The 16218-nt window shown below is 39.4% G+C and overlaps 2 protein-coding genes across 2 annotated transcripts in view; both read right to left on the bottom strand.

The window, feature by feature from the left end:
- Positions 1 to 733, bottom strand: part of zgc:162879 (ras and EF-hand domain-containing protein) — a 13112-nt gene extending 12379 nt beyond the window's left edge. The window contains exon 1 of the mRNA XM_035664342.1: positions 154 to 733. Coding sequence (XP_035520235.1) covers positions 154 to 629 — 476 coding nt within the window. The 5' untranslated portion in view covers positions 630 to 733. The remainder of the gene's footprint in view (positions 1 to 153) is intronic.
- Positions 734 to 972: 239 nt separating this feature from the next.
- The window catches only part of sema4ba (sema domain, immunoglobulin domain (Ig), transmembrane domain (TM) and short cytoplasmic domain, (semaphorin) 4Ba), a 41505-nt gene continuing 26259 nt past the window's right edge, over positions 973 to 16218 (bottom strand). Inside the window, exons 3-15 of the mRNA XM_035664943.1 lie at positions 12081 to 12241; positions 11830 to 11892; positions 11089 to 11187; positions 10402 to 10513; positions 10078 to 10194; positions 9665 to 9822; positions 6944 to 7125; positions 6217 to 6367; positions 5645 to 5855; positions 5409 to 5524; positions 4817 to 4974; positions 4597 to 4688; positions 973 to 4373 (exon numbers count right to left, since the gene is read on the bottom strand). Of these exons, the coding sequence (XP_035520836.1) occupies positions 3601 to 4373; positions 4597 to 4688; positions 4817 to 4974; positions 5409 to 5524; positions 5645 to 5855; positions 6217 to 6367; positions 6944 to 7125; positions 9665 to 9822; positions 10078 to 10194; positions 10402 to 10513; positions 11089 to 11187; positions 11830 to 11892; positions 12081 to 12241 (2393 nt within the window). The 3' untranslated portion in view covers positions 973 to 3600. The remainder of the gene's footprint in view (positions 4374 to 4596; positions 4689 to 4816; positions 4975 to 5408; positions 5525 to 5644; positions 5856 to 6216; positions 6368 to 6943; positions 7126 to 9664; positions 9823 to 10077; positions 10195 to 10401; positions 10514 to 11088; positions 11188 to 11829; positions 11893 to 12080; positions 12242 to 16218) is intronic.

Below are 16218 nucleotides of genomic sequence, written 5' to 3'. Positions count from 1 at the left end.
TGTGTGTGTGTGTGTGTTAAGTGTTAAGCTGTTAATCAATAAAGCCACAGTATGTCACTTAACTACTGTAATGAAGAAACCCGACCAGGAAGAGCAGCCGAGGTTTAACGTTAACTGACCGTTAAATAACGCTTGGCAGTCGGATGAGTTTACCTTTCAGAGAGGAGAGACTCTTCATCCAACCTGCCCACAAACTCTTCCCACGGACCCCCTCGGTTTTGGGACGACCCGGCACCGAAAGACGCCAGGTCCAGAGTCTCTGAAACCTCCTGAAACCTGGAGGAGAACTTGTTGTAGTCGATGTATCCGTCTTCGTCCACGTCGAACTTGTCGAACAGAGTCTTGATCTCGGTTTCTGGGACGTTGAGCTCCCGGCAGACAACGGTGAAGTCCTCGTACTCGATCTTACCGGATTTGTCCACATCACAAGCAGAAAATAGTCTCCGAAGGCTGGGTCTGTCCATAGTGGAATTAATTAAAAAAAAAACACACGCACAAGACATATAAAGTGTGAGGTTAAAAGTCCCCCTCTCTCCCGAACTCAACAAAATAAAAGCCTTCTCGGTGAAGGTCTCGCAGGTACTCAGGGGCCACCCATTGGTCCAGATCTCGGTGTAGGCGGGTGTCATCTGAATTCATGTGGCACTTCCTACCTGGGATCTATCACGGCTGGCTGCAGGTTGTAATTGTTTGCCTTCATCCTGTCATCCATGTGTGCAATACAAAAGAAATACAACTCATACGCAAGTGCTTGCCTCTGTTTGACTTTAGGGTGGTGCAATGTGAGGCTTTTATCAGAGACACTCCTCTTTGTTTGCAGAGTGTGTTTCTGACTCCTCCCTAGAAACTGAAACTAAATATTATTAAACCCATCAAAATCTTAATATTGTATTCACCTGTAAAAAATAAAATAAATAAATAATAAAAAAATACACAAAACAGCATGGTGAGAAATCAGGAGCCATTCAAATAAAAAAATTATCCATTTGATCTTTATTTGAAAAAATTAAAATAAAGTGCTTTTTATATACAATACAAAAAAGGAAAGAAAAAAAAAACAGTAGTGATGTATGATACAAAAAATTACAATTCACAATATTTTTTACATTGGCAGCTGAATTTACAAAACAATTTTACATAAAAACTCTTCTTCTTACAGTACAATACATGTTGTCAAGACTCTGGGCAACTTGCACTGTCACAAATAGAAGGCCAGACTATAGTGGTTTATTAAGAGAGAGCGCAGACGACGATACTTTTACTGTGGCATTAATAGTTTAGGCTTGTATTCGAATAAAAGCATGTTCAGTACCTGCACATATTTTACTAAATCACTGCCACTGTATATTTTCTCGCACTTAGCAAATTTAATGTTGTTCTGATGACAGCCACTTCACCAAAAGCTGCCCTTTTGTGTTTCTAATAACAGTCAAAGCATGAATCTTTCATATTGCATGATTGATTATACCCGAAACCAGTCTTTGAAATTTTTGCAGTGCCATTTACTGTACAAGAAATGTAACGTAATATTAATGCGTATCTATAATTCAGTATTTTTAAAATCAGCCAGTGGTTATTTATGTGCTACAGTTTTAGAATAAAATTTATTCCCTGACTGAGGTTGAAGCCACCGTAACAAAAAATTAAATTAAATAAAAAAAAACACCTCATGAGCACATACTGTACAACACTGACAGTATTACATTACATGTATTTCATGTTTTTCACTCTTGTTTCTGAGCATGGCCAGTCCTGTCACACCTACAGTGTACCGTCTGACTCTACAGCACTACGACCTGGTTAGTTTATTATCCCAAGAGGCACATCTCTTGATTATTGTTTCACAAGGCATTATCTGTTTTCCCAAAGGCAGATTTGTTATCAAATCCATAACCTGCATTGTACTAAGGCTTTTCAAAATCATGTGCAAATCCTATGCATTCTGAGTCAAGCAAGTATACCTTCCTGCATTTTTGTGAAGTTTTAATTTTGCTGGCCGCATTACACCACTAGAGCCAAACTCAAAGTAAGACTTATATTATATTTTATGACATGAAAAATGCTTTCAAGTTGCTCCATCATTTGACTCATAAATGCGGTGGATCATATGGTTTACAATTATTATTTCTGAATAAAGAGATGGCTAATCAAGATAATTAAAAAAGCACAGTTCCTATAGTTATTACTAGGGAAAAAAAGAAAATTATTGCTTTTATGGTTGCCTTTAAAACCATTTAAGCAAGCAGAGGGCATTTTCTTCCATTCATCAACTCTCATCAATAAGTATATCAAAGTCGAGGCTATACAGATGTGTGTTATTTAAATCAGATTATGAATGGGTGTATTTAAATATGTAATATTATTATTTCCCTTTGATTAGTGATAGATATTTATAACCTTAAAGAATTATTAGGAAAAAAATGTCTCTCTGTACAGGAAACATTTGACCAATCTTCCTCCCTAAAATACACCAAAATGGCAAAAATCTTTTGCATACTTAGAGTTAGTGTAATGAGAGCCTGTGCCTGGGTGTGTGTTTGCAGTGCAACTGGTCCTAAAGTAATTAACAGTGCCAACACCTTTGTGCTTACTCAGTCTCGAGGTGAGGTTTTCTTGTTTTTTTTTTACCCCACTTCACATTATTTGCTTTGCATAGACTGCCTATCTCATGAAGAACAGCACAATAATACCTGGGATGAGATTTTTCCCTTTATCACATTTGGTGACAGACAACCCTGTCGAAAGTCAGGCTTCCACAGAGGATAGTAATACCAATACTTTAAAAAGCATAATGTGTCTTCATTTAGGATTATATAATATTCATTTTTTGGTGTGTAGTGATTGAGGTGGTATGAGTTTCTACAACATTTTTTACTGAGGTGACTTCTTGTTTGTTGATTCTCTTAGCACAATTCTTTCTCTGCTGCTGTGTTTAAGCCCAAACAACAAGCATATGTCTGTGAATGCACACTGGCTATCTAAAAAGAAAAATCTATGACAGGACTTTTTTTTTTCTTTCTTTCGAGCCTGCCACGGGATTCTTAGTGTATATTCTGGTGTGATTGTTTACTTTGCTACAGAACAGTACATAGTGCATAGCCTCAGCAAAGGGTAGGCCCGTAACCAGATGACAGAATGAAAAAAAAACAGCAAAGCACTGTTTCAGCCGTTAGTGGGAACATGTTTGAATATCACTCTGCCTTTCAAAGCATTACCAGTAGATTTTATGGACGGACTGAGTGGCAATGCTATGAAATTCAATCACTGAATCATGGTTGTGACACCACCTCTGCGCTTGTTACATTCCTGTGAGCCGTACGTGAAAGCATCAGAAGTCTGAAGGCAAACTGGAACTTCTTCAGTGTGCTTCAAATGCACTTGAATAAAGGGGGAGTGAGAGGAAAATAAAATGAAATGCACATGGACCACACGAACAGAACATAAAAAAAGACAAAGTGCAAAATCTGTGTAATGAAATGTCTCTCCGTGAAGAGTCTGACGTTCCTCAGTTTTCACTCTTATAGGGTTTTGTCTTTCTCAGCAAGTGCACTCTTTCCTTTAAGTTCAAAATGAGTCACTCTGCATAACATGAAGCCAGCCTCACACTATAGAGTCTTTAATCTCAGAGCCTAGTCTGACTCGAGGCCGCGGGCATGTGGGGGAAATCTCTACGTGGCTCTCTCTCAAGTTCAGCGGCCTCTTCTCCGACTCTGAGAAGCTCTTACTGTTGTCAGGCGACGAGCACTCGTGCGGCGGAGTGCTGCAGATGTAGTTGTCGTTAAGGGTCTGGTAGCCCTTGTGATCTGACACCGAAGCTGTCACTGTGTTGCCATTTAGCGGCAAGTTCTCAACCGGTTTCCCCACTATTCTGGACTTCTTCTGCTGCATGTTGGGGCACTCGCCCTCCTTAAGCATGGATTTCATGTGGTCGCGGTTCCTGTAGATCACAAAAAGAGAGAAGACCACGAGGGAAAACGCCAGGAGGGCACACACCACTATAAGCTCGTTCCAGTAGGTTTTAGTGTTGATCTGCGGTGAGCGGGCCTCTCCTGGCAGGATGATAAACTCCTCCTGTGAGATCTGCGGCGTACGTGAACGGCCTGTCAGGGTGGTGCTCTCCTGCTTGGCCTCGCCCCTCACACAGTAGTTGGCCAGCAGCTGTCTGAAACCTTCTTCCACCGACCAGCACTCGTAGGTTTCCTGGCTGTCAGCTTGAGCTACCACTACTAGCCCCCCCTCTGGGCTTGGGTAATGGAAGTGACCTGCGCTCTCACTAAACTCCCACTTCCTTTCAGCCAAATTAGAGCGCAGCTTGCAAGGCAGTACTTTGAAGGTGTTGGCCGGGATAATGATCACCTGGCATGAAGACATTCCTGTGGAAAGGCAAAGCAGAGACATAGATCGAGTCAGATATTACATTAAATAAGCTGTACAGCCTTATGTTAGTGCAGAATTCAGAATAATGGTTTAAAGCAATAAACACATTTGAAATTAAGACTCTGAAAGCTGAAAACTGAAAGGTAAAGCATGGAAAAATCCAGCGCATAGTGCTGCACTATAAATCTATGACAGTCCAGAGAAGAGGAGTTCACTTACGTTTAGGTGGAGGTTTAGCAAACCGTGGGCTTGGCACTGTCTTGTTGCAAATAGCTGATGTGTCTGCTTCATCTACATCCTGCTGCCAGGCACTGAAACACATATATTTAATTAGAAAGTGGGATCTTCATATTTTTATATTTACATATTATAGAAAATGTATGTCTAAAAACTTTAGTTGCAAAACTGTTTGTAGATTAATAGGCAGAGAGATGCATACTTGCTTGGTGTAGCCTGTCTGACATCCACACACTGCATCCCGTTCCAGGCACAGTATGGATCCCTGGAGAGGATGCACTCCCCGCAGCTCTGATAATTAGTGCAGTTAGCGACTGGGACCTCCACCAGTTCAGAGAAAGAGGAAACATAAAGCTGACCCTGTGGAGGAGAAACGACAAAGAAGGGGACAGGAAGGAAGTGCCCCAAATACAGTTACTGGGTTACTAATTTCATCCAGAATCTTCCTTGTCTGACCCTGAACTAAATACAGCACTCTTAGCCTTTATTAACACCAGTTTAATATAAATATATTTGCCTGAATGTATAACTCTAAGCATGAAAGACAAGCCAGGATTCAGACAGTGTCAAAATTCCAGCTGTTAAAATCCCAGCTGTTTGCAGATCCCCTGAGAGAAAGTTGTATGTAATTAGCTCATTGAACATGAGGTCTGCTTTAGGCTGTGACTGTTCATGGCTCATGGAATCTCTAAACTGCCAATAAATGCATTTACTGAGCTTGTTATTAGTTCACACCATGGGAAAGCGCTGTAAAACAAGCTGAACTGGTTTTCTCTCTCAGCAATCCACTGTACCTTTTCAGTGTCCAGCTCAATGTGTTGCACTGGTTGGGAATCACGGAAGAGCACCATCTCCTCAATGATGTGCATCTTGTTGTTGACATTAATGGCTTTATGAAGTCTCCCATCATCTAGAAGACACAGTATAACATGTAATTATATTAAAGTCTGTGTGAATGTTGAAAAAACAAAGGATGCTACAAAAGGGGTTAATAAGTGTGTTTGTGTGTGATTGTAGTTGAGTGCTTTACCTGTGCCAATGAAGAGCACATTATACGCTTTTTTTGCTGCCTTTACTCGATGAACGGCAATCTGCGTATAGCGAACATTGCGTTTTAGCAGGAGAGGCTGGCTGCGGATCACACTGTCCATCAGGAAGTGGTCTTTGACAAAATTCAGCACCTTGTCTGGCATGTGCAGCGAGGAGGAGATGCCCTGTTCCCTGGCAGCATTTGTGATGCACTATGGAGGCAACACATCGAGTCATTTACATACATTCACATTGGATGAATGACACAAACTGCAGCTGTACAGCATGTCACTGTTCCTTTGCTAAGATTTTTCCGTGATTCAACTGTGATAAGACCGCCAGGAAATGAAAGCGACAGCAAACTGATAAGAATACTGTTTAGAAGGAGAGGTGAGGAGTGACGCCGGCTTAATGGATGTCTGTTTGAGCCATGATCGTCAGTCAAGATTGAGGATGTGACTGATGACCAGACAGGAATGTATGAAACGTGTTCATGCTACTGACATGACATGCTGCTGAGTACTGACGTGTGTCTACAGGTTATCCAGCAGAGGGCAGCAGGCAGGTACTCACAACTCCAGGCCGAGGTTCTGGGACCGGATGGTTGTAGGTGTACCACTGTTGAGTCTCTCGGTTGACCTCACGGTATCGCCCATTGAATGCATTTTCCACTTGATCCATAGTGAAGGAACACACTGCAGAGCTTCCTGAAGCACCTTTATACCTTATAAGACAGAAACAAGCATATCAACAATACTGATTGATTATTTATTGACCTCACAGAGGGGATGTTTTACACTAAATGCCTAAACAACTCTGTATAGAATAATGTGGTGAGCTTTAACTGCCCAGGGAATTCAGATGAAAAGTAACTATTCTATTCTCTTGTTAAATTAATGTTTTTGAGTTTTGAAAATATATCACCAAATGTAAATCTCCCATTATAATGGTCTAAATAACAAATCTTCACAAACACTGCCAGGCATGTAATTGTGTTGGAGAATACTAAATCCCTTTTATTTCATTTTATGCCTAAAAACTGTCAGTGTAAAAGATATTTAGGCAAAAAAAATGTAATGTAATTGTACATTGTTAGTGTCCCCTTTATTCATTTAACCAGCCCAAATTCTCAGAAATATTACCTTGAAAAGGTTGCACTTTGGTTTCAATCAAAACTTTTTTATAGCATACTTGAGACTATAATAAATTTTTTATTCTTCAAGTGTGCCAATTTTACAAAGGATATCTGAAGGTATGACTACATCAGTTTGGTGGTGCGTTAATCAGAGTTGGTCCTCACCACTGAGACGTGAAGACTCCATAAAACACAGTATTCTTCCAGTCCTCAGGGCTGGGCGTCAGCACAAACATGTCTTGAATTATGTTGAAGGGGAAGCCATCATCGGGCAGAGAGCACAAGAGTTGAGCTTTCAGGAAGGTCGTCCATTTCTTCTGCAGTACCCTCTCGCCTCCCATATCACCCTGCAACACAAATATTGTAGGTTTGGAGCTGTTTAACATGTTGCCAGTAGAGGGTGCAAGAATATAAGACTGACATCTGTCCTATGTGGTGACTGTTGACAATGCAGCTGAAAAAACTGTTTGACTTGATGGAATCTGACAGGCTTGTAAAAGCCGTGAAATAATAATGTGCACCATATGGTACGTTGCCATGGCATGCCTTACATACCCTAACATACAGTACATATTGTAAATTATATTAGGAAAACAATTCTGTCATCTTTATCTGCCTTCCTTGTGACTAATAACAGAAACAGAAAGAGAGCGCAGTGTTCAAAGGTGAAGCTGTTTGAATTGACATAACTGAAAAACATTAACCTCACAGAGTAAAACCATAATGAGCAAAATCAATTGTGCCCATAACACAGATATACCCTCAGGCAACAGACTTCTAGGTCATGAAAACAATATACATCATCAACTGGCTTAGATAAAAAACACTTGGGCCTTTGAGGAGGGCAAATGCTTTTCAATGAAAAGAAGAAGAGACATTCCTCCCCGACAATCCTTCTTCACTGACACTACCGCTGTGATTCGTCGCCTTTGGCACTAGCCTTCAAAGTGATGTGTGGCACGGGACCTCCTTGACATGCAGACTAATTTGGATACACAGATGTACAATAGTATATCTGTGCAAATGCAGAGAGCAACTACATCTTTAAACCTCGATGTGAACGTGATTTACAGTATGTAATGTATGACTGTAACAGAATATATTCCGCAGGGACCTACAGGCCTCAGGAAGGTGACGTTTTACCTACACAAACCAAGAGTCTATTTTAATTCTGCAGAAAGACCTGGGATTTAAAGGGACAATGCTCTCCAACACCAAACAAACTGTTTACTTTCAGCTAACAGATTTCTCAGAGGCATAGCTCTAACAAGATGCATGTTGGCTGTTGGAAGGAATAAGTAGTTTTAAAATGTAAAGAGCAGAGGACCATAGAGAAACACTAAATGATCTAAACTACATCAAAACCCTTTAACATGAAGCTTCAATTGAGTCCACTTTAGTATTACATTAATCAGAGGAAATGGCAGCCAGGATGGGAGGGGAAATGACACATGACCAGTACTGAGCTTCTGAAGCAATTACTTATCGGAGTAACCCAGGCAGATAATGAGCGACATACAGTATATTCTCTCGTCTTCCTGGCTGAACCTAGTTTTATAATTTAATGCCACTCTGTGCTTAAACTGACTTCTGAATAATTGAAGCAAATGCATCCCGTTCATTAATCCTTTTTAAAAGCATCCCTTGTTAAAAAGGCTGTTCTAAAAGCTGTGAACATGTAGGCAGTAATGGCTTCCTTCTGGGAAACTGAACAATCCTGCAAATGAGAACATGCTTTGTTTTGTTTGTTTCAAGCAAAACGTTGTTTATCATTCCATAGTTAGCCCCGATGAAGTGGAACCTGTATACTGGACACCTGAATAAACAACAAAGAGGACGCTTACTTTATATTCTGAACATATTTTAAGCATATGTGAGAAAACCCATCGTCAACATGCTACATGAGTCAAATATTTATGTAACAGTGTTAACGGGAATGAGTTATTTTCAATTGGATGCATGGAAAAACTGAGTGGATAATTACAGGAAGATGAAAATATGACCCTGTGGGCAGTGTCTGACTGAAACAGGACAGTGATTCACCCCTGGGGTTTCTATGGTGCCACCTCAGGGTTTATATCTGATGCACACATTGTAGGTAGCGTCTTGACAGCTGGATGACTGTCAGACACACACCTGGAGATGGCCTGAAAATAAAAAATATACTCTCTCTCTCCATGAAAATTCAATCAATCAATCAACAATAGTGAAAAAATCCATTAAGATGGTGTCAAGGGACAAGGTTGAAATACAAAACATGTCTTTGCTGTCCTCTAACAGCAGCTCTAACCTGACATATTTTCTCTGACGTGAACATCAACTGTCAGCTGGTATTTTTCATTCTCCTTGGACTGTGATAAACATGATTGTTTTCCCAGATCTGGAGAACTGGTCTATGTTGTTACGATCTGTAAAAGACCCTAAAAAATATTAACAAATGTTGCGTGAGCAGCAAAAGCCCTGGGTTTAAGTATTTCAGCAGGTGATAATCCATTTATGTGCATGGATCTAGTGCTACAGTAATCCTAAGCCATTTTGAGTTGGCTACTGAGTCCTGCCGGAACATAAATATTTGGTGAAACATGATAAGAATTGAGGGAGGAGAGGATCTGGAGAAAAGGAATCAAACAGAGAGAAAGAAGCAAGAAGAATGTTTTTCTGTAACAAGAGAACCTGCGTCACTGCCCAGAAAGACTGTGAGCTATACTCATCACATTTACGCTTTCAGAAGACTACATATACGTCCGTCTAGGAGCATATACTGAACACAAACACACATGAAATACACAGTGGTCTGACAGATTTCTATAGTGACGGGATGGGGGTGTTGGGAGAAGGGGGAAAGGGCTCCTTTAGATGGACTATCTCCCTTCAAGCATCACTCACCTTACACACGCGAGCAATGCGTGACACAATGGTGTTGTCAAAGAAATCAAACTCCTTTCCTGCTTCACTGAAGAAGAAGTAAATCTTATCGTCATCGCCCACTAGGTTGCCCTTGGGCAGGCTCTCCTGTATGTAGGCAGAGCCAACAAAGGCCGGGTCTGAAAGAAAAACAATACTGTCAACCTACAGTATATGAAATTCAGGTTTCCAGGGACAGATGTCCCTATTCCCTCTGACATCAACACACTAAATGGAAAATTCAATTGCATCAGGGACTCTGAAAGATTACAGGTAAACACTTTTCTGTTCTCATACAGTATATCTGGCACAAACAGCTTTTGATATTAGTATGTATAATTTCTATTATATGAGCATATAATGAAAAGCATTGCCTTCCAGCCAAAGACTTGTACCTTGAAGCCAGTTGAGTGAGTTTTCTGTTTTTAGAGAAGTTCCTTGGCTTAGACTCTTGTAAATGATGGGTTCATTTCCTTGGAAATTACTCACTGTACCAGCATACAGCTCTCCATCTGCAACGCAATGAAGAAGACCAGCATAATCACAGTGTTTACCACCAGGGAATGGGCTTTTACGTCACGCACAGTAATGAAATCCAGAGGTTATGCTGCAATTTGTCCACATATCAACCACCTGTGTCTAGTTACTTTGTCTACACTGTGGGAATTAAAACATTTTTAAAAAAGCTTGACTTTATCAACAGCTGAGTTTGGACCTACCAGCCATGATGGCAGTGGACTTGTATTCAGGGTTGAAGGGGCAGCGGCTTCGTCCATCCTCTGTAACAATCTCACCGTTATCACTCTTGACGAGGGAGAAGTCTGCAGTTTTCTGGAGAACACAAACAAAAATCAAATGGCAATGCTTAGTTGAAAAGTAGAGCTGTAAACTGCTCTGATAGTGACCACTGTCTGCCTGTCCCACAGTAAAAAAAGGTAGTCAGTCAGACTTTCGGTAAAGTTGAAGCACAGGCCCTCCCTGTATGTTTGTTATGGATTGTTCTAAAAGGCTTTAAAAGATTTGTAGAAAAGGATTGCAAACTGGGTCGATTCTTATATAATCTGATTACATGCATTAAATATTTTGATCCATCTCCCTTTGGCACAGGAGATAATAAAATAATGCACATACAGTGCATTGTATCTTGCTGGGCATGGGCCTCAGCCAGACTGCTAAGTGAACTGAAGGCAGGAAGCAGCACGCATCAGATTTTAGATGCTCTTCCTCCAGAATCTAATAAATAAACTGCACATATAAGTCCTGCATCAGGGGTAATCAACTTGTCTAAAAAACAAAACAATGAATGACACAGCCTTTTAGATCCTCACAAAACAAGACAAGCAAAGGTAGAGTTTAGCTGCACACAGCAGGTCACTGCAACATATGTGACTGTTACAAACACTTACTATGTAAGCACAGGTGGGGCTGAAGGCGTATGTTCCACACACGTACAGATGAGTGCTGTTCAGATGTAGCAAAATCTTGATGTAGTTGAAGCAATCCGTCTGTATTAGAAACACAGAAAATAATTTCATTAAAATGGTAGAAAATTAATTCAGCTACTAAGATGCTGTAAAAGGATATAGGTGATTATGTTTGGATTTTTTACCAAAACAATACACAGATTTTTTTCCAAAAGTTACTGTGTTTCCTATCTCAGACATAGTAATTTACATAAGCATATTAGAAAGTGAAGATAAATATGTAAATAAAACAAAATTAATCAGCAGAATGCACCATAGTCCAGCAAATATGAGATTAGAGATTTTTGTGCCATTTATCTTCTTATCCAGCAATTCTGAGATGGTTTTTAACATTCAAAACAAACACTGTTTACTCCTGCTGAGTAATCTTAAAAGAATTACAAGGTTCTAGGTCTGTTGTTTATGTATAAAAGTGGTAGAGGAGTAAGCTGACAAAAGAAAGAGTGTAATAGAGGAAAAGTTTGTTGGAAAGGAAGGGAAAGAGCCATTGTTAAAATGGAAAGTTACAACTTGACAGGAAATTTCCAGGGTTCTGCCCTGGGTTTCCAAAGTGCCACGCAACAATGGTCAACTTGACCAAAGAGGCAAACCTGCAGTCATGTAAATACAGTTTGAGCCATCTGACTTTTGTTACTTGAGCTTTTACACCAGCAGTTAACTTGCCTGCAGGTCTTTGCCTTTGAAACTGCACTCGTCTCGCTTCCTCTCTGGAGTTTTCCATGTGAGCTGCAGGAGAGAAACACAGTCAGACTCATGCTGTGGGTATACAGTGAGGTAGGTTATATTCACATTGGACTTCTGGGATCATATCATATTTAGAACCATATTCATATTGTACCTCTGGGATCCTATTATAACTACATTCATAGTGATACAGTATACGATACTGCAGTTTACAGATGCTTGGCTCTTACATTTCTTTGTAGCTTGACTGCACTGATATCAGTGAGGTTGAGAGCAAAGAGAATCTCCCGGGCGCCAACATACAGCATGTTGTCTTCTTTACTGAGGTGGAGAGCGGTATAGTTGAAGACTCCGTCAACTGAGAAACCTTTGGTTGTCCTCTCCTTCGCATCTGGACAGAAAGAGACACAGACATAAGGTGTAATTCATGAATGAATCCTACCATGCTGAATATTAAGAGGATACCATACAGTATATTATGACTGTTAAAAGCCATTATAAGCTTTTGAAGACAGAAAATAAAAAAGGCACTTTATTATGCAAATTGAAGCAGTTTGAAGATGTTTTATATGTGGTCACGAAATCTGATGTTCACCACAGATATACTGCAGATATTCTGTCTTAATCAGACACACTAGCACTCCTGAGAAGCCTCACAGAGTTGTCTTGTTTCTCATGACATCTACACAGCCTGGAAACATTTTGTGTGTTTTAATATTAATAAAAAATCTAAAAAACAAAACAAGAGCTTTAATTTGTCTTAAATGACACATCATCTACCTCTGCAGATTTTTTTTAGCATTTTTTATGGCATTTCTGCCTTTATTAGAAAGTACACAGTAGAAAGCTGACAGGGAACGAGGAGAGCAAGGTGGATGATATGCAACGAAGGTCCTGGTCTTACTGAAAGCTACATGGTCAGCATCTTAGACCTCTAAGTCACCTGGATGCTCCAGAAACATATTTTCCTCAGGATATGAACAACTGAGATACTTTCAGTCTGTTTTAATACTCACACTGTTATTGGACTTTGACTTTGTAGAATACAACTACTACTGGACATCTACAGAATAACTAAGGATATGGGCCTCCTACAATATTCAATACCCGCGACAAAAAAACAGAAGAAATCAATATGTCTGTGTTTCTTTCTGTGTGTGTGTGCACCTTCTAAATCAGCTCCTCATCAGAGAAAGACATAAAGAAGGAAAGAACAGGAAGAGAAAAGTCTCTCCAACCACATTAACACCTCCTGACTGAAGCCAAGGGTTAAATCATCAACTCTCCTAATCACTGCTTTAAAGGCCCATGTGTATTTCAGATTTGCAGCAGCCTGGAGGCTTTCACTGCTGGCGCAGCTTGAACAACTTGCCTTAATTGCATGCCAGCATAAACAGAAGCAGGGAGCTGATGGAAATTTGACGTGACTGTAGTTTTGATAGAGGACCTTTGCCCCTGTAATGTGGGCGATTAAGGAAGAAATAACAGACCAATTTTATTGAGGGAAGTCCTCTAATATTGTTTTTCTCAATAATGTTGCTCTCAGTGATTCATAGAGAAATTACTGCTCCAAGGGGCTGTACAAAAATGACATGGGGGGGGGGGGTGTGAACATTATGTTTTAAGTAAGGCCCTACACAGAGCTAAAAACATATTTTCTTTGGACCCTCTTCTTGACTGCTACATCTTCCTCCCAAAAACTAAAAAACTAAAATAAAATACATGAATTGGTTCACCTAATTAATAACCAAAAGAGGGAAAGCACAGAATTGAAGATGGTGTACACCAATTTAAACCATAGTATCTTAAAGGAACAATCATTTGCACATAATTGGAGATTAAACATTGAATTAGCAATTGCCAAATGTATGGCAAACATCACAAAATAAAAACATATTATAATAATTTTATTTTCTAATAAAGATTTGTTATTATTGCCACCAAAATTAGTAGACTGGGCCCAAAGTGTCATGCATTATATTATGTGGGACTTATATGACACATTTAACCTTTTTTTCAAAGTATAATTTTGGGGTGAAATAACAGAAGAACCAACAAACCAATAAAAACATAATGCATTATTATATTAAGCCAAAGTCAGTTTTACTCTTGTCAGTTTGCCTCATGAGGTCTGCACTGTATTTTCACTTTCCAGACAGGCAGATTCATATGGGATTAAAACCACAGATGCTGGTGGTAATAATTACAATTATGGCACTTCCTGGCATAAAACTAATCCAATCCAGATAAAGTAAGGTGTCATTAAGTTGTACTGATAATAAGCACACTATGTGGTACATACCCTGTAGTATGTGTGACCTAGTATAACCTCACCTTAGTGGGTAGGTACAGGAGAGTTGAGAGACTTCCTCTCCCTCGGGAAAACAACATGTTAATAGCAGCCCATCGCCACAGCAACAGACAGCCATATTGTAGTTAAATCTGTCCGTAAAACCACAAGAGGCTCTACTCTACGTACTGTACATGAACCCATTGGGGCCGTTCTCTCTCCCTTTCACTATCATTACAGGATAAATGGAGTGCTGCTCCATGCCGGTACGGTTCCCCCCTTTTTTCCTTTCCACAGAGCCTTGGGCAATTTTAACTGTGATTTACAAGAAGAGAGAGACACAAAGGCCAAAGCCTGAACCAAAACAAAAGCTTTGAGGGATTTTCACAGAGGAGGATAGCTACACAATTATTCTCTGGAGTCAGATCACCACTGTCATACTTAACGACCACAGCTGACGAAGAAAAAACAATACGGCCCCTAATTGAGTAGCATTAAAGAGATCCGGAGGGTTTGCAACCGCACAAAGCTTTCCATTTACAATGTCAGGAAAACATTAATCATCTTTCAGTTTAGACCTATTGGTTTACAATGCTTTATTCCTCTAAGGGGTAGGTAATTGTTAAATGGTATATTTTAACATCATGTTTTACATGATCTATATTAATGAAAGGTATGCTTAAAGAATCATCTTAAAATGACAAATTGCCTCAAGATGCTTAAATTTGCTCTTATCAATATTTAATATAATAAAATCACTACGTATACGTATAGGCTTTTTAGTGTCTTTCAGCTCATTGTTTTGACAAGCAGCCTACAACTTCAGCAAAAAAGATAAAAAGACAGATATTTCCCTTAGGAAGACACATTAATCCGCAGTCTTGTTTTAATGTTATGAAAGTAGAGGTTTTCACTAGGCTCACCATACAGATGTTGGAGATATTATATACTTTTATTAGTAACTTTACTATGTTTTGAGGTATTAATGACATTAATACAGCTTTGTATAATGACTTGGAACATACTAATAGGAGATATAAAGAAATAACAAAATGAAAAGGTGAAAAAAAACCTCCTTTATGTTATCGGAGAACCAGGTTTACAGTTGTAACCTTTAGTTTTGATGTGTTTCTAGCCTTACAACTACATTAATTCATCCTGATTTTCTATAAAATATTATAATAATTGATAAAGGTTTTTCAGTAAACAGTGTTAAAATAATTATTTGTTGTGACAGTTATACGCAACAACAGTCCTGAAACCACAAAACCCAGACAGAATTGAGCTAGAGGTCAAACACTGTGCAGACTGTTAATGCTGAAACAACATCACAAGCTAATGAGTGTACCCTACTTGAACTTGTCCTACCTTCCCCTCCGCATACACCACAGTCTCTTAAAGAATCCCCTCTATTGTTGTTCGACTGTCTGAGGTTGATTCCTGAGGGGCTATTTCATGACAATGCAGCTCCAGAAATGTTGTGGTGTACGTCAGTAAGGGGGAAACAGACAGGACAGTTAAGATGAAGCATTTAGGAGTGGAAGAGCAGCTTGTAGTATGGGCTGCAGCCACAGAGACAAGGTGTCAGAAAGGGCACCCAAGTGACCATCATGTCACCACTAAAGAGGTACAGTGTATGGGAACATTACACCGTACTTCAATTGGACTTTGTTAGATATCTTGTCTATCTTGCTTTTTGTCTTGTAACGGAACCTTTTGAGACAGCTTTGCTGTAAAGAATAGATGGTCTGTACTATATTGTATTTGAAAGATTTATTTTTAAGATGTATTTATATTAAAAATGTAAAGATCAAGACGCCACATAAGCCTTTTCATAGTAACCAAACAGAATGTAAGTTCTGTGAATGTAATTTTGCTCATATTGTCAAGAGTTATTTTCAACACAAGTTGGTTACTTGTGCTGAAAATTAGTAATATTTTAAAAGTCAGTTAATCCAAATTACAAAAAAAGACATACAGACAGGTGACAGATGAAAGGAAACCCTTGAATAAATTAGTGTAGAAACATAATGAATGCAGATTTGCATTTACATTTATTCATTTGGCAGATGCTTTTG

The sequence above is a fragment of the Morone saxatilis genome, unplaced genomic scaffold, assembly GCF_004916995.1.
Source record: "Morone saxatilis isolate NCDOM2014 unplaced genomic scaffold, NCSU_SB_2.0 Contig2, whole genome shotgun sequence".
Taxonomy (NCBI): domain Eukaryota; kingdom Metazoa; phylum Chordata; class Actinopteri; family Moronidae; genus Morone; species Morone saxatilis.
This window is presented reverse-complemented; position numbering and strand designations above follow the sequence as displayed.